This window comes from Narcine bancroftii, chromosome 2 (genome assembly GCF_036971445.1).
Source record: "Narcine bancroftii isolate sNarBan1 chromosome 2, sNarBan1.hap1, whole genome shotgun sequence".
Taxonomy (NCBI): Eukaryota; Metazoa; Chordata; class Chondrichthyes; order Torpediniformes; family Narcinidae; genus Narcine; species Narcine bancroftii.
Window position 1 is genome coordinate 73,348,661 of NC_091470.1, and position 18,183 is coordinate 73,366,843.

At 41.7% G+C, this 18,183-nt stretch overlaps 1 protein-coding gene across 6 annotated transcripts in view; it reads right to left on the reverse strand.

Annotated features, from left to right (window-relative positions):
* Positions 1-18,183, reverse strand: part of LOC138753737 (protein PALS1-like) — an 80,612-nt gene that overhangs the window by 24,995 nt on the left and 37,434 nt on the right. For all 6 annotated transcript variants that reach the window (XR_011351398.1, XR_011351397.1, XM_069917093.1 and 3 more), the window contains exons 4-6: positions 11,088-11,296; positions 6,739-6,816; positions 3,557-3,703 (exon numbers count right to left, since the gene is read on the reverse strand). Coding sequence is in view for 4 of the 6 variants with exons in the window: in XM_069917093.1 (XP_069773194.1) it covers positions 3,557-3,703; positions 6,739-6,816; positions 11,088-11,296 (434 nt within the window). In the remaining 2 variants the exon portion in view is untranslated. The remainder of the gene's footprint in view (positions 1-3,556; positions 3,704-6,738; positions 6,817-11,087; positions 11,297-18,183) is intronic.

Consider the following 18,183-nt stretch of genomic DNA (forward strand, 5'->3'; position numbering starts at 1 on the left):
AGGGAGAGGCCAAATGTAAACTGGAAGAAAACTTCATATTCCATCCAGGTAATCTACAGCCACAAACAATGAATTTACCAACTTAATTGACGTACATAACCTACACTGACATTGCTCCTCTCTCCTTCTGGTTCCCCCATCTGTCACTCAGTTTTATTCCCCACCCACACTTAGTTACAATCCCCATCACCCACACCCTCTAGTTCTCATTTCACTTTCCCAATAAATTATAACTGCCCATTTCCCTCCTTTAAGATTTTATTCATCACCTTCCCTCATTACCACATTCCTCTTCTGCAGCCACATTTCCATTTCGAGCCTGTCTCTAGCTACCAACCACACCGCCCACCCCCCCCCCCCCAACTACACACACAGAGCCCGATTCCATTTGCCTCTTGTTTTCTTTTCCTTATCTACCTCTACCTATCATCCATTAGCTATCCTCCTGATTCCACCCTTCTCTCACCTGGCTCTACCTGCCAATCATCTCCTTATCTGGCTCCATCCATCATCTGCAATATACAAGTGTGTTGGAGGAACTGAGCAGCTCATGTAGCAATCATCAGAAGTAAAAGCCTGCGGCGGTACGCCGTTAGGCAGGCGAACCGGCCCCTCTCGTCACGCACGCGGCGGGGCAGCCGGCCAAAATGGTGCCATCGGGGTTTCCTCCTGACCTTGGCACCGGGCTCAGAAGCCCGGGCTTGGCGACCCACGTGACGCCTGGTGATGTCGGGGCCCCCCAGTGCAGTTCTCAGCCAGGTCCGGGCTGGGAGTAAAAGTCCAGCCAGGCAGCCTGCAATAAATCAGTTTTGCTCACTGATCTCAACCCATCTGGTTGTGTGATCCTTCAGTTAGCAGTGTCGCTGCCGCTACAAGCCCTTCATAAGAAATAAGCAAAAAAGCCACAGGTCGACGAAGGGCCCAGCCCGAAACATTGGTAACCATTTACTTGCTGCAGATGCAGTGTGACCTGCTGAGTTTCTCCAGCACTTTTGTGTGTTGCATTTGACCCTAGCCCCTGCAGATTTTCTTCTCCATCATCTGCCAGCCATGGCCTCAACCCCTCCCTCCCATCTCTTCATTCTGGTTTACGCCCCTCCATGTCCTCAGTCTTGATCCAAATAGTTGACTATCCTTTCATCTCCACAGATGATGCTTGACCTGCTGTGCTTGTCCAGTTCTTCATTTTTTTTTGCTCCAAAATGTTGGTATATTGACCCCTTAAAGCACTGATTCCACTTGCACTATCATTCCTTGGAAAGCAACTGAGCACTAAGTGAGGTTGAAGTGTATTGCTCATCTTTAATTATCCTTGAACCAAACTGTCTGTTTAGTTATTTCACATGATTTTAAGAATCAGTTACACTGCTGGATTTCAGGTCATTCACATTGAACCAAGAAAAGCTGGGTCAGTGCGTCTTTTAGGAGCCAATATGAAACGCATCAGCTCTGATACTACACACCTTGGTGGGTAATACATGAGATGAAAATGACCTCCCATCCAGTGTTCATTGCTTTTACACAGGTAAGTGAAGCAGTTAAAAGGCTGTTAATTACCATCTTTTAATGGCTGTGTAAAAGGGGTAAGTTCATGGATTTGCCTCCAGCGCTTCTACAGCCACTGAAGCCAGCTGTACCTACTATAGTTCAAAACATTAGCAACCTGAGCTCAGATCCAAACCTCTGATACGATCAGGAAACCCTCAGCACCCAATGCCCTTCATGCTCTCAGAATCCTCGAATCCTGGTTCCAATACTTGGCTCCCAGACTCCAGTCTCCAACTGCCCACACCCTTCAGCCACTGAGCCCCTTGCTGGTCCACTGCTGTGGTCATAGTCCTGCAGGGTCATCTTCCACAATAGTTTACTCCCTCTCAATGGGGGTGTTGTCTCACTTTCTGGTGACTTACACTGGTCTGTTGCTCCTCCAGAGTCTGCAGCTCCTCATGGTACACGGTCCAGCACAAGTACAGCCATCTTGGGCACAGACCTTGTGGTTGATGGATTTTTAAAAATAACACTGTTGGCTCCTTTAACAGGCCAGTTAAAGCCTGTACGGAGCCACTGGCATTAGAATCAGATGGTAGTACCCTGTGGGGCAGCACTGTATGGTTAAGGTCAAAATTCAGGAGACCTGGGTGATGATTTTGGTGGTTGAGGGAGGCAAGTATCTCAACTTGACTCAGGAAACAAAAAGGCAGTGGAGAACTAAAGAGATGTGGGATTGTTGCTGGAGGATTGGGTATGAGGATCTAAACAACAAACACTATAGCAAAGTGCATTCATATGCCACTGGGTATTCAGTCGTATGTTGCAACATTTGTCCAACTTGTGGGACCCTTCCATGAAAGCGCTATCCAACTTCTCCAAAGAGTAATGGATCATTTGATGTGTGGTTGATGCAGAAATTGCACCAAAATCAAACCCACAAAGTGCCTAGTCGCATTTCTGGAGGGAAATGAGCCAACTCTAAACTGTTGGTTAGCATATCCCACTCCTTAGTTAAATTTATTTTCATTTGCATAGTGACGAAATAACACCCTGAAATCTAATTTCTCAGGCTATAAACATTTCCAATAGCAGTCTACCTTGATTACATTTTGATTCCAGTGACAGAATTGACCTGGTTTCACTCAGTTTGTTTAGACTTCCAAAAAAGAATATAATTGTCTAGAGCTGTACATCCAAAAATCCCATTTTAAACAAAGCTGAATATTAAAAATCTATAGCTAGAGTCTTTGTGGTTATTGCTAGCTTTACATTCCTGCCATTCTATCTCACTGAAGCTAACAATTCTCAACATCAAACAGCAATCTATCAAATTCCATATCTCAAACACTGATTTGCACTTTTCTGTTATCATTCTGAAAACTGCAAAGACTCTTGGATTAAAGTACGACAATCTTCATGGTGACAAAGCATAACTTCAATGAGGGGGTCAAATCCAAAAAAATTAGCAACAAAAAGCGCAACTGTATTCTTAAGTTACAGGAATAATTATCCTTGTTAAAAAGAGTACAGCTATCAGAATTTGTTTTCCAATTTTACATCAAATGCTTTCTTGGAAATATTTTTCTCTCTTTCAGTTGAGCAAGGCGTTCTGATGATAATATGAAGGACAACTGGTTTTAAGCAACTAAGAAGCCCAAATGAAGAAACTTAATTCATTTGCTACAACAATGAAAACCACGAGTGTTTCTTCATAAAGTGTGATAATTTAAGAACTCGAGACTCAGAGACACAAGAAGGCAAATTCCTTTTTGAAATGTCATCCAAATGTTTCTTCAACCAAAATTTATGAACTTATGAAGATTGGCAGAAAAAAAACAAACCTGACAATAATGATATGAATGTTAATGGTTTAGTTTTGAACTTTAATTCTGACAAAGTTCAAGTTCTAATATTGCAGTTTTAACCAAGTAGGTTTTCAAAAGTGTTTCCTTCAAGTTTCTGCACAGAAGGACTGTGGCATCTGCATTAGTCAAAGTACTGAATTCAACTGAAAATACTCAGTTACTCCAGTTGAAATGCACATAAAGTGAGAATTGGTACTCACAAGGGGAATATCACGTGCTTTCTCAATGCGAACAATTTTCACAGTTTCTCCTCCATACTGTGCTACTCTCTCATAAATGCGATCTTCATTTTTCGATTCCAAAAGCATTTCCTGCTGAGCCACTCCATCATGAGCTAGAAGCAGAGCCTGAAACAATTAGATCGAACAAGCTGAAGTGCATCATAGTTCAAACCTGCCTCACCATTAAAAGCTCCCTCACATTAGTTAGCACAATGTGCCCAGATTCTTCAAGCATCACCCAAACAACTGGAAAAGTACTAGTTTTGTCAAACTTTTCTAATGATTTCAGTTATATATTAAATATATAATCGTTCAGATTTTTCTTAACTTTTATCTTAAAAACAAATGCATGTTCTGACATTACTGTTGCAGCTGTTGAATGGTAATTTGATGATTTAGCTGACTGGAAATAATATGAAACAAAATTGAAGGAGCAGGCCAAATGTCAATGTTTTTATTACCTATTTATAATTGCTCAGAGAAAGTATAAAACTTGCTCTGGAATCATTGCATCTGGTTTGCTCCCCATCATGTTAAATCATGAGAGTGAATAATAAATCGGAGTGTGAAAACTGCCTCTGCAAATTTGTATTCCTATTCACTCAGTTGATATTAATTTCTTTTAACATGAAACACACATTATTTTTAAATTGAAGAGTATTAATCACAAGAAAGGTGATTTAAAAAAAAATACTTGGCTTCCAAAATATTTCATGTCATCAAATGGCTGTCATTCATGAAAGAGTCAAATATCAAAATACAAAATATTTAAATGCTAATACAGGTGCCTAACCTTTTATCCAGGATTCCGAAAAACAGCAACCTCCAAAAACTGGCACTTTTTTCGGTGGATGCATTAGTGATAATTTTTCAAAACTCTTTAGATACTGGATTCATTCCTGAGGATTGGAGGGTGGCCAACGTAACCCCACTCTTTAAGAAGTGAGGGAGAGAGAAATCGGGAAACTACAGACCAATTAACCTCACATCGGTAGTAGGGAAAATGCTAGAATCGGTTATTAAAGATGAGATTGCAGCGCATTTGGAGAGTAGTGGTATCACTGGACAGAGTCAGCATGGTTTTGTGAAGGGAAAATCATGTCTGACGAATCTACTAGAATTTGTTGATGTAACTAGTAGAGTGGATAAGGGAGAACCAGTGTATGTGGTATATCTGGACTTTAAAAAGGCATTTGATAAGGTTCCACACAGGAGACTAGCATACAAACTTAAAGAGCACGGCATAGGAGATATTGTATTGAGGTGGATAGAGAATTGGTCGATGGAGAGGAAGTAAAGAGTAAGAATAAATGGATTCTTTTCAGAACGGCGGCCAGTGACTGGTGGAGTACCGCAGGGCTCCGTGCTGGAGCCACAGTTATTTACAATATATATCAACGAATAGAAAGCAGCATCTCGAAATTTGCAGATGACACGAAGTTAGGTAGCAGGGTTAGCTGTGTAGAGGATTCAAGGAGGGTGCAGAGTGACTTGGACAAGTTAGGCGAGTGGGCCAAGAAGCAATATAATGTGGATAAATGTGAGGTTATCCACTTTGGAGGTAAGAACAGGAAAGAGGATTATTATCTAAATGATATCCTTTTAGGAAAAGGGGAAATGCAGCGAGAATTGGGTGTTGCTGTGCATCAGTCATTTAAAGTGGGCATGCAGTGAGGAAGGCGAATGGTATGTTGGCATTAATAGCAAGACGATTCGAGTACAGGAGTAGGGAGGTCCTACTGCAGGTGTACAGGGCTTTGGTGAGACCATACTTGGAATACTGTGTACAGTTTTGGTCTCCTTATCTGAAGAAGGACTTCCTCGCCATGGAGGGGGTGCAGAGAAGGTTCACTACATTAATACCAAGAATGGAAGAACTTGCAAATGCAGAAAGGTTGGATCAACTAGGCTTGTATTCGGTGGAATTTAAAAGAATCTCAGAGAAACATAAAATTCTTAAAGGATTTGACAGACTAGATGCAGGAAGGTTGTTTCTGATGCTGGGAAAAGCCAAGGCCAGGGGTCACAGTTTAAGGATAAGGGGGAAGTCTTTTAGGACTGAGAAGAGAAAAAAATTTCTTCTCTCAGAGAGTGGTAAATCTGTGGAATTCTTTGCCACAGGAAGTAGTTGAGGCTGGTTCCTTATCAATATTTAAGAGGTTAGATTTTGGCCCTTGTGGCTAAGGGGATCAGAGGGTATAGAGAGAAGTCAGGAACCGAGTACTTTTCATAATGAATGGCAGTGTGGGCTTGAAGGGACAAATTACCTACTCCTATACCTATTTTTCTATGTTTCTATGCTCATCAAAGGAGGAGTTTGGCACCAAATATGACCAGATGTGACCCTTGCTCAACTCCTGTGGATCCTATTGTGTTCCATGTCGCTAATTCGTGGTATCATTACTTTATAAGTACCCTACCTGTCCAGCATGATCTTTGCTCAATTCATGTTATAATATCCCATGGCATTCTGCTACTTTATAAGTATCTCTGAATCACGGTACACTGATGCACTTCCAGCATTGCAGCGCTTTCAGTCGGCCCATTGGTGGCTCAATGTGGGATCAATGGCTGTCATCACTACCCATAATCCCCCACGCAGCTGAAACTGCTATACCAGCGCTTGTGCAGGGGAACCGAGAAGGGAAGCCGTTCCCCTGGCGTTGGTACAGTGGGTGGGGGTGGGAGAAAGAGATAGACAGCAGCATGACTCAGGTGGGCAGGCAAGCGGGGAGGAGAGAAACAGCAGTGTGACTCGGGCAGGTGGGGGAAGAGATGGCAACGTGACTCAAGCAGGCGAGTGAGCAGGGGAGAAATGCCAGCCTGACTCGGGTGGGCGAACAGGAGAGATGGCAGTACGACTCAGGCAGGCGAGCGGGTGGGGGGGGAAATGGCAGCGTGACTCGGATGGGTGGGCGAGCTGGGGAGAGATGGCAGTGCTACTCGGGTGGGCTTAATGGGACCACCATTTTAAAATGATTCTGAAATCTGGAAGATTCCAAACAACGGCAGGTGTCCAGTCCTGATGATCCCAGAAAAAAGAGTAGGCACCTACACTTCAAATAACCTATGCTAACTGTAAAAATCATCAATGTAATGTGCATTACATTATGTATTAATATTTTTTGCAATAAATTAAGTGTAAAAAATAACTTGCATACCTCAAAAAGTGGTGAAGAAAGCAAAGCACTGAGTTCCTGCCCATCTTTATGATGACTAATTGTCAAAATCTTTTGAACCTTAAAAGAAAAAAAACAGTAAGTAGCATCATTCTATGCACTGCTGATACAAGTACACGATCCTTTATCCGGATATCAAAAAAAGCTCCAAAATCCGGCAAGTGGGGCGAGGGGCTGGCAGCGCGCGTCGGGCGGGCGAGGGGCTGGCAGCGCGCGTCGGGCGGGCGAGAGGCTGGCAGCGCGCGTCGGGCGGGCGAGGGGCTGGCAGCGCGCGTCGGGCGGGCGAGGGGCTGGCAGCGCGCGTCGGGCGGGCGAGGGGCTGGCAGCGCGCGTCGGGCGGGCGAGGGGCAGGCAGCGCGCGTCGGGCGGGCGAGGGGCTGGCAGCGCGCGTCGGGCGGGCGAGGGGCAGGCAGCGCGCGTCGGGCGGGCGAGGGGCAGGCAGCGCGCGTCGGGCGGGCGAGGGGCTGGCAGCGCGCGTCGGGCGGGCGAGGGGCTGGCAGCGCGCGTCGGGCGGGCGAGGGGCAGGCAGCGCGCGTCGGGCGGGCGAGGGGCTGGCAGCGCGCGTCGGGCGGGCGAGGGGCTGGCAGCGCGCGTCGGGCGGGCGAGGGGCTGGCAGCGCGCGTCGGGCGGGCGAGGGGCTGGCAGCGCGCGTCGGGCGGGCGAGGGGCAGGCAGCGCGCGTCGGGCGGGCGAGGGGCTGGCAGCGCGCGTCGGGCGGGCGAGGGGCTGGCAGCGCGCGTCGGGCGGGCGAGGGGCTGGCAGCGCGCGTCGGGCGGGCGAGGGGCTGGCAGCGCGCGTCGGGCGGGCGAGGAGAGACGGTAGGGCGACTGGAACGGGGGTGGGGGGTGGATATGGCAGCACAATTCGAGTGGCCTTAAATCTGGCTTTCCGAAATCCGGAACACACTGTCCCCCAAGGGTTCCGGATAAACAATCGTGTACCTGCTATTCTACATTTTTCCTATATTGCACTTTTTAAAAATTTAAACACATCTTGAACATTTACTGGCATGCTACTAGGAGATCAAAGAGCTACCAAATGTGAAGTCATCATTTTGTTTTTACTGAAACATCTGTGGAAATGAAGAGTGTAAGTATAACTGGCACAAATGATAGAATAGAAACAAGATGAATGAGAAAGCAGACTAGAAGGGCCAATTCGCACACAATATAATCTGATTGATTCTGTATCTCAAATCCACTAAGCCAACTAATTCTTATATCGTACAATTACCTCAATTTGCAGACCTCAGCCTTAAATATACTCAATAAGTGTACATCCAGAGCTCTTGAAGTCGAAGATTGTAAAAATGTACATTTGGCGGCATTACTGTAGTAGTCACCTTTTAATTAATTGAAATACTTCTGATTTGTCTTTTCCAACTTTAAGTGTCTTGAACCATTTTACATAACACAAAACCCAAGTGTAGTCTAAATTTAAAAAAGGAGCCAGTTATTGTGGTATTAATTATAGCAATAGCTGATTAGCAGTTTATTTAACCTATCAAATCTTCTCAGAGTTTTCATTAAACAAATTTTCTGAAATGCTAAACAAGAAAAACTGCAGACTCTGCGATTGTAGCTTACACAAAAATGCTGGAGAAGCTCAGCAAGTCATGCAGCCTTCTTTATGGAGCAAAGATAAAGGCACATAACCAATATTTAGGGCCTGAGCCCTTCAAGGGTGGCATGGTTAGCATAGACGTTAGTGCCAGCGATCCTGGTTCGAATACTGTGCTGTCTGCAAGAAGTATGTACATTCTCCCCATGTCTGCGAGGGTTTTCCCCAGGTGTTCTAATTTCCTCCCACCCTAAAAATGTATGGGGGCTGTAGGTTAATTGGGTGGCACAGGTTTGTGGGCCAGAAGGGCCAGTTACCGTGCTGTAGGTCAACATTTAATAAAAAGGTACGAGCAAAAAGCAAGCAGGTACCTGAATAAAATGGAGGGGGGAGGGGCAGGAAGAGAAGCACAGGGTCATAGGCAAGAGGCCATACATAGGATGGCCATGGGTAGGAGGGCACCAGAGAAAAAAAAAGCTGAGAAGTTATCAGGAAAGGGAACAGCTCTCTGAATGAAGAGAGAAGAGGATGGAGAGCTGCAGGAAAGGAAATAGAGATGGGGAAGAAGTGGCCTCACAGAAACGATAGAACTATGTTAATACCATTTGGTTAGAGATTACCTAGATAGAATATTAGGTGTTGCAAAAAATCATAATGTCTGCAGATTTTCCTGTTTAACAACATGCACTTGTCTAAATGGCTATTTAAAATCACAATGATTCCCATTTCTATTACTTCCTCCAGCAGCTTGTTCTAAATCTGAACCACTTTTGGTGTGAAGGTTCCTCTCAGATCCTTTTTAAATGTTTCTCCTTAAGTGCACGTCCTCTCGTCTTAGATTTCCCTTCCCTGTGAAAAAGGGAGGCTGCTTATTTTATCTGTCATTATGATTTTATAAACCTCTAGAGCAGGGGTGTCAAACTCAAATTCAGAGAGTGCAAAAATTAAAAAGTTGGACTAAGTCGTGGTCCAAACTAAATATTTATTGAAAATTTTCAACAACATCTGCATGTTTTCTCTTCTTTCAAGATATGTAATGTTAAACTTTTTCTTATTAAAATAAATGTTTAATAATAGTTTTGGTTAAATTCTTTCCAGAAGAAGCATTAACAAATGAGAAATAAAATATTCAATAAATAACATTTCTCTATAGCCTTTAAGCTCCTTTGAAATGTATTTTTTTTCACAAGCCAACAAGTCAAAAAAATAATAACTTGCTTCATTGACAAACAGGTTTGTCTTTTAAAATGATGAACATATAGTCTGCCTCCCTCCTGTCTTGAAAGGTCCTGTTTTCTGTCTTTCGTTTGGCCATTTTTCGTAAGGGGTTTATTACGTGTGAGTTGGGCGACAGGTCGCAGATGCTAATGAAAGTAAAGAGAGGAGGTGGGGGCGATTAGCGGGCTGACGGGCCGGCGCCAATGCATTTGCAAAACATTCTGGGATTTGTAGTATTAGCTGTGCATGCGCTATACTGGCACGGCGGCCAGCGGGCCAGCTCTAATACATATTTGATATGATCTTGCCGGCCAAATATAATTATATCACGGGCCAAATTTGGCCCGCGGGCCTGAGTTTGACATGTGTGCTCTAGAGTCTTCTCCCAATCCTCCTTTGCTCCCAGAAGTAAAGACGCAGATCATCCAACCTCTGCTTATAACTCAAACCTACTAGTATTAGTAATATTCTGGTCAATCTTTTCAGTTTAATGATACCTTTCCTATACCCAAGTGACCAAGCTGTGCACATTCCTCCACTGCAGTCTCACTAATGTCTTGCACACTTGTAATTGCTACTGTAGTCAATACCCTGATTGAAGGCAAGTATTGTCACCATCTACCTGAATTGCCACTTTCATGGAATTATATATCTGTACCTAGTCTTTTTATTCTACTTCACTTCCACTATCCAACAATTCACTATGTCCTGTCCAAAGTATATTGTCTTAAAAAATATTTTGTTAACTAAAATATAACAAATTACTAAAAATATTTTAGATCTGAATAGAAATGTAAATGTTTTATTTAATAAACATTATGTTTAATGAAATGGCCAATTTTCATACGTTAGAAATAGCAACATTTCATTAAATCCTTAAACAAATGTGTTGCTTTAATTTGTAACTGTTTCATCCCAAAACCTACCTCTCAAAGTAGTGAACATTTCCCCTTTCAATGTAAAAGATCACCTATTCCTTGTGGGGGGGGGGGGGGAGACGGCAGCGCGACTCCGGCAGGCGGGGGGGGGGGGGAAGAGAGACGGCAGCGTGACTCCGGCAGGCGGGGGAGGGGGGGGGGGGAAGAGAGACGGCAGCGCGACTCCGGCAGGCGGGGGGGGGGGGGGGGTTGGGGAGAAAGACGGTAGCGCGACTCCAGCAGGTGGGGGGAGAGAGACGGCAGCGCGACTCCAGCAGACAGAGGGGGAGAGAGACAGCAGCGCAACTCCGGCAGGCTGGGGGGGGGGGGGGGGGGAGAGAGACGGCAGCGCGACATTGAAATGGGCTTTAAAATTTGCCATCAGAACATTGCTAATATTGAGAATAGAAATGTATCATTGGTTGCCTGCTCTAGAATTGCAGTACAATATTGCTGCATGAGGTACTCATTTGTGTTTTTTTAAAAATTTGGTTTAAATTGATGTCAAATTAATTTTGGGAATTGAAGGTAATGCATAACAGTGGCGTGAATGCAAGCAAACAAGAACAAATTTCTACAGCATAACATTCTGTAAAATAATCAATTATTTAATCATATCTAACTATGATTAACCTACCTCCTGGGATAGTTCCTGTGCATTGGAACATATAGGGTAAGGTGGACTCATCTTGTGCATATGAACTGCTACTGTATTGTGAATGTTGAAGGCATTTTGGAAATCCCAGTTCTGAACCATCTGTAAAATGAGTGCCACATCATCCTGACTCTGACTGTCAACCAGGTTGTGTTGTATATGCTTTAAAGAAGACAGCAGTTCATCCAATTCTGGAGTTTAAGAACACAAAAGCATTGTCAGAAGAATCATTAAAAAAAAGTATTTCATATCTCTCTTTTGTAAACAAGAATCAAACTAAATGAAAGACAGGCAGCAAATTGTGACTCAGTTTGGGAATGTCCAATTCCAGTCCCCAGTCTCGAGTGTTACCCACAAGTCACTAATTTCTAACAAATGAATATATAAGGCTTTAGCAAAAAAAAAGTGGTCTTGGAGGGAAGGAAGCAGATGAGGAAGATTACATGGAAGTGGTCAAGAGGAGTACGGTTAACGCTCAGTGATGTTCTCCAACTTTGTGATATTCTCTTCCAAGAGTTTAACAACTTCTGGAAAAGACCTTTCAGAAAAGGTGGCCATTAGTGAAATTTTAGAAGGCTTGTGGAGAAAAGCATTATTCTCTTTCAAGTAGAAAGATATCGAATACCTATCACATTTAGATTCTTTAAAACCATCAATTTTATGTACAGGTACTTTTATATTCCATTCACCTTAGTTAACAACTTTAATAGAAAATGTTTTAAACTTATTTGATTTCCAATTACAATATGAAACTAAACGATTTGCACTAAAAATTTCAGATGACATCATGTCAGTATCATTGCCCATCTCTCTGGGGACTATTGTTGGGAACATTTTGTATTCAAATTGTTAAAAAAAAAATCAACTTTTGGCAGTAGAATAAATTTCTATTTCACCCATGCAATTAATATCAGCTACAACCACTAGATAAATTATAACAATACAGATAGAGGTATTCCTTATATCTGCTTCAAATGCCAATCCTATCTCACTTACCATCCCCACCCCCCCCCACCCCATCCCATTCCCACCAACGCCCCATCATATTCTATCATTTATTTACAGATTGGGGACAAATTTACAGTTAGAAATTAACCTGCCGACCCTAGCATTTTGGATGAGATGAAACCAAAATACAGCAAAATCCCTGTTATCTGGAATTCAAGCAACTGGCAAAAAAATATAGGTTTAAAATTGGTATGCCTTGCCATTAGTTCTCTATTCACACAAATAGTAGTCTTAACCAACTGTAAAACCCACTTATCTGGCACCTACCAATTATTGTAGGTGCAGGATACCAGGAGTTTTACTGCACCAAGTGGTCACAGGAAGAATGTGGAAACTCAATGCAGACAGCACCAGAGACCAGGAATGAAATCAGGTCAATAGAGCTGTGAGGCTGCAACATTACTAGTTGTACACTACGCAGCACTAAACAATTTTGCATAGTAAACAATGCTGGTTAGCAGATATTGGCATCCACATGTATTCAAATCAAATTATTTTGGTGTTGTGGTAGGTCCGATGTCAAAAGTTGAGCAGTGGAGGCAGCATGTTGCTAAGATTCAACAAAGTCTGCGAAAATTATTTGGAAAAAGGAATTAAAGGTATTTTTTTTTTGAGGGCAGGGGGGGAGGTGAATGTCAAAGTTGGACAGTGATGTATTGCCAAGTGCATGAATGTATTCACAAAAATAAGCATCAATAATATTTGCAATTCTAAGGCGAGCCTAGTTGCACTTTACAACTTATCACAATAAATATTCCCCAACTTCAAAATGCACATTTCACATCTATTTCACTTGGAAGTAATGCAAATTCTTTGCAAATTTCAAATGGAAGAAAAATGACATACAGGTACTGTATTTTGAATATTGCCTTGTTTAACAAAAAAAAAATCAAAATATAGCACACATTTTCTAAAAGAAAGCCCATAAAACAGAAAAGTTATTAAAAAAAAAGATGAAATTCATTTGGCATTCATCAGTCTGAAGAAAAGCACAAATGGAGAAACCAGACACAAAACAACAACTTGCTAATGAAAAAGTACCCAATCACTGTTAATCTATGGTTAAGATTTACAGATCCACCAGTATTGACTTAAAGAACCTAGAACACAATAGCACATTCTGTGGCAAAAATCAAAATAAGACCCTGCTGTTTCACCTGACTATGAAGGAGATGGAGGTTTATTTAGAATCCTCTTAAATGTAGCTTTTGTATCTGCTTCCACTACTACTGCCAGCCCATTCCACTCTGCAAATTTCTGTTAAACTTCCTCTCCTTCACCTCAAACACAATTTTTAGTGTGTGACATTTTTGTCCTGGGGAAAAGATTCTGACTGTCCACCCTATCAAAGCCTCTTGTGATCTTATACATCTCTACTCAGTCACCCTTAGCATCCCACGCTCCAGAGAAAATAACCCAGGCTTATTCATCTCTCAGCTCAACCTCTAAACCAGCAACATCCTGGTAAACCACTCTGCAACCTTTCCAAAGCCTTCACATCCTTCCTGTAATGGGCCAACTCTAATTGTACACAGTATTTAAAATGCAGCCTAACCAAATGAAGCCAAGAGTACAATGCATGCTTTCCCTACCAACCTATTTAATTTCTGGACCATTTTCAAGGAACTATGGACCTGGAACACTAGATCCACCTGCACATCAATACTTTTAAGAGCTTTACCAGTCCCCTTGTATTTGACCTCACAAAGTGCAATAACTAATTTTTCTGGATTAAACTCCATCGGCCATTTCTCTATATTTGTAATTGATCTGTATCATGTTGTATTCTTTGATAACTCTCATTGGGTGGCATGATTATCCTAGCAGAAAATGTAATGCCATTACAATGCCAGCAGCCTGGATTCTAAGTTGATACGGTGTACAGAATTTGTATGTCCTTCCAGTGACCAGCGTGGGTTTTCCCTGATGCTCTGGTATTCTCCAACCCCCAAAATGTACAGGGTTGGTAGTTTAATTGGGCGGCATGTGTTTCGATGACTAGAATTGGCTTCTATTGTTAACATTTTAAAAAGTAAAATTGTCCACAACGTCACCAATCTTTGCATCATCTGCAAACTTACCAACCCACTACTTTTTCATCCAAGTTCTTTGTGCACATCACAAACAACAGAGGTCCTAACATTGATCTCTGTGGACACCATTGGTCATAGACCTCCAGCTGGAATAACTGCCTTCCATCACTATACTGTCATCTCAGAGGAAGTCAATTTCATACCTAAACTATAAACTCACAATGGATCCCATACATCTGCACTTCCTGAATTAGCTTACCATGAGGAACTTTGACAGATGTCCTACTGAAGTCCATGTATACAACATCCGCTGCCCTAACCTCATCAAACATCTTTATCACCTTCTCCAAAAACTCATCAAATCAATGAGCCAGATCGCCCCCTTACAAACCCATTTGCTGCCCAAAGCTATCAAGGCCTGATGTGCCATGGCCAGAACAAGCTCTGCCATGAAATCAGAAAAGACAAGCATTGTTAGTCAACTATGAATTCTGAAATGTTTTAAGATTCTTCACATTCAGAAGAATTCAACATTATCAAGAAGCAGTGAAAAAATACATTCTAATAATCATTAAAATAAAAAAATAATAAAATATGCTAAATAATGAATGTTCTTCAATTAGAAAAAAATGATATACAAATAAAGCAAATTACCTTGATTCTTTTAAGTTCTTTGCAGAAGTTCCCTTCTATTCAAATGAATGGTCTCTCAAGTATAATAGTCAGAAAAAGAATAAAGAGCCCTAACTTTGAAAGTGGCATTGTGGGTAAAGGATAGGCAGCAATTTCAGGACTTGATAGCTTTGGGCAGCAAATGGGTTTGTAAGGAGGCGATAATGGCTCATTGATTTGATGAGTTTTTGGAGAAGGTGATAAAGATGTTTGATGAGGTTAGGGCAGCAGATGTTGTATACATGGACTTCAGTAGGACATCTATCAAAGTTCCTCATGGTAAGCTAATTCAGGAGGTGCAGATGTATGGGATCCATTGTGAGTTTATAGTTTAGGTATGAAATTGACTTCCTCTGAGATGACAGTATAGTGATGGAAGGCTGTTATTCCAGCTAGAGGAATGTCAACTGATCACCCCATATTGACTGGGAGTCCCATAAAAAGAGCTGGATAGTTTAGAGATTATTCAATGTATTCAGAAAAGTTTTCTATATCAATATATCGAGGTACTAACTAGAGAGAGTGCAATACTGCATTTCCCATTAGGGAACAGGAAAGATAACAGAAGTGTGTGCAGGGGAATACTTTGGGTCGAGTGTTCATAATGTCATTAGTTTCAAGATAATTTGGGATAAGGATAGGTCTGGTCCTCGGGTTTAGATTATCAATTGGAGAGAGGCCAGATTTTGAGGAATTGAGAAAGGTTCTGGAAAGCATAGATTGGGACATTGTTTTCTGAAAAAGTGAAATTTTGAAAATACAAAGTTAGCATGTTCCTGTCAGATTAAAGGTAGAGTTAAAAAGAATAGGGAACCTTGATTATCAAGGGATATGGGGATCTGGTTAAGAAGAAGTGAGCAGCAGGTAGGGGCAACATGGAGCAAGTGAGGTACTTGCAGATCAGAGAAAAATGCAAAAAATAAATTAAGAAAGAAATCAGGAAGGCTAAAAGGTATATTAAGAGCAAATAGATAGCAAGGTACAAAATTGGTCCTCTTGAAGATCAAAGTGGTTGGCTATGTATGGAACCAAAAGAAATGGGGTGATCTTAATTGAGTTTTTTGCATCAGTATTTACTCAGGAAATTGGAAGAGTCTATGGAAACGAGGCAAACAAGCAGTTAGGTCATGGAACATATACAGATTAAACAGGAGAAGCTGCTTGCTGTCTTTAGGCAAATGAGGTTGGATAAATCCCGAGGGCCTGACAAGGTATTCCCTCAGACCTCAAGGGAGGCTAGAACAGAAATTGCAGGGACCCTGGCAGATGTATTTAACATGACCTTAGACACGGGTGAGGTGCCAGAGGATTAGAGGGTAGCTAATGTTGAACACTGTTTAAAAAAATCTCTAGAAATAATGCAGGAAAATTAAAGGCCAGTGAGCCTGACATCAGCAGTAGGCATTTTATTGGAAGGAGTTCGAAGAGATCAGATATACAAGTATTTGGACAGTCAGGGACTGATTAGTGATAGTCCACACAACTTTGTGTGTAGTAAGTTATGTTTAACTAATCTTATTGAGATTTCCCAAGAAGGTTATCAGAAAAGTTGATGAAAGAAAGGCAGTGGATGTTGTCGACATGGACCAGAAATGCTTTTGACAAGGACATACATGGGACATTAGAGTTGCTCTGTGTTCATGATGAGGTAGTAAACTGAATTAGACATTGGCTTTACGGGAGAAGTCAGGAAGTGGTAGTGGACGACTGCCTCTCTGACTGGAGGCCTGTAATTAGTGGTGTGCCTCAAGGATTAGTGCTGGGTCCATTGTTGTTTGTCGTCTATAACAGAGATCTGGATTATAATGTACAGATTGGATCAACAAGTTTGCAGATGACACAAAGCTTGGAGATGTTGTGGACAGTGAGGAAGGCTTTCAAAGCGTGCAGATATCTGGACCAACTGGAAAAAATGGGCTGAAAAATGGTAGATGGAAGTTAATGCAGACAAATGTATGGTGTTGCACTTTGGAAGTGCAAATCAAGGTAGGACATATACTTTAAACAGTAGGGTACTGAAGAGTGTGGTAGAACAGAGGCATCTGGAATTACAGATAAATAATTTTGCAAGTGTTATTGCAAGTAGATAAAGTCATAAAGAGAGCTTTTGGCACACTAGCTTCCGTAAATCGAAGTACTAAACATAGGAGTTTGGATGTTATGGTGCAATTGTATTGACATTGGGCAGGCCAAATTTAGAGTATTGTATGCCATTTTGATTACCTAATTACAGGAAAGGTATCAGTAAGGTTGAAAGAGTGCAAAGGAGATTTACAAGGATGTTGCCAGGACTTGAACAGAGTTGCAGAGAAAGGTTAAACAGGTTAGGATTTTCTTCCCTGGAGTGTGGAAGAATGATGGGAGATAATGATAGAGGTATAAAATGATGATGGATATAGGTAGAGTGAATGTAAGCAGGCTTTTTCCACTGAGGTTAGGAGGGATTAAAAACTAGAGGACATGGATTAAGAGTGAAGAGGAAAAGTTTAAAGGGAGCATCAGGGAGAACAACTTCATATAGGGTGGTGAAAGTGCAATGTGCTGCAAGTTGAATTCGTAAGTGTGGCTCAATTTTGAAATTTAAGAAAAATTTGGAGAGGTTCATGGAGGAGAGAGGAATGGAGGGATATGGTCCAGGTGCAGGTCTGCGGGACAAGGCAAAATAATAGTTTGGCACAGACTAGAAGGGCTGAAAGGCTTGTTTCTGTGCTGTACTGTTCTATTGTTCAATGCTGACCATTTAAGCTAACCCATCCTGTAGTCCTATCATGTTGCAGTCATTACTGAAGTATGGAGTGGGCACAAGAGAACTAAATTAAGTATCGATACTCAAATGGAGAAGAAAAAGTTTTTTGAAAGAATTAAATTGATTCCTTTTCAGGCATTGCTTTGACTCAAATGCTTACTGATGTTTGAGTAAATAATAACATTTGAGTGAGAATTAGATGGGAATGAACAGGAAAACAAGTGACAATAGTTCTGTATTATGCAGAATTAATATTAACACAGCGATTAACAGATTAAAATGTTTTCTGGTGTAACTGGGATTCTGTTCCACTGAGGGCAAAGCTGAGAAGATATCAAAAGGGAAAATTAGCATTTATAGTAACATTTATGTTACAGTATATTTTATTTTAAATATTATGGTTTGACTTTGACCTTTGGTGTTATTTATGATGTGTATATTAGCATAGTCCACACATCAAAATGGAAGATAAACTTACCCAATGAAGTAAAATTTTACATTTGAAGTTGAGATATGGATAAAAGATTAACATGTAGTCATGAAATACAGAAAATGGTAATTACGTGAGTACATTCTATACAGTAAAATAATAATATTCCATTGGCCAAGTTATACATTT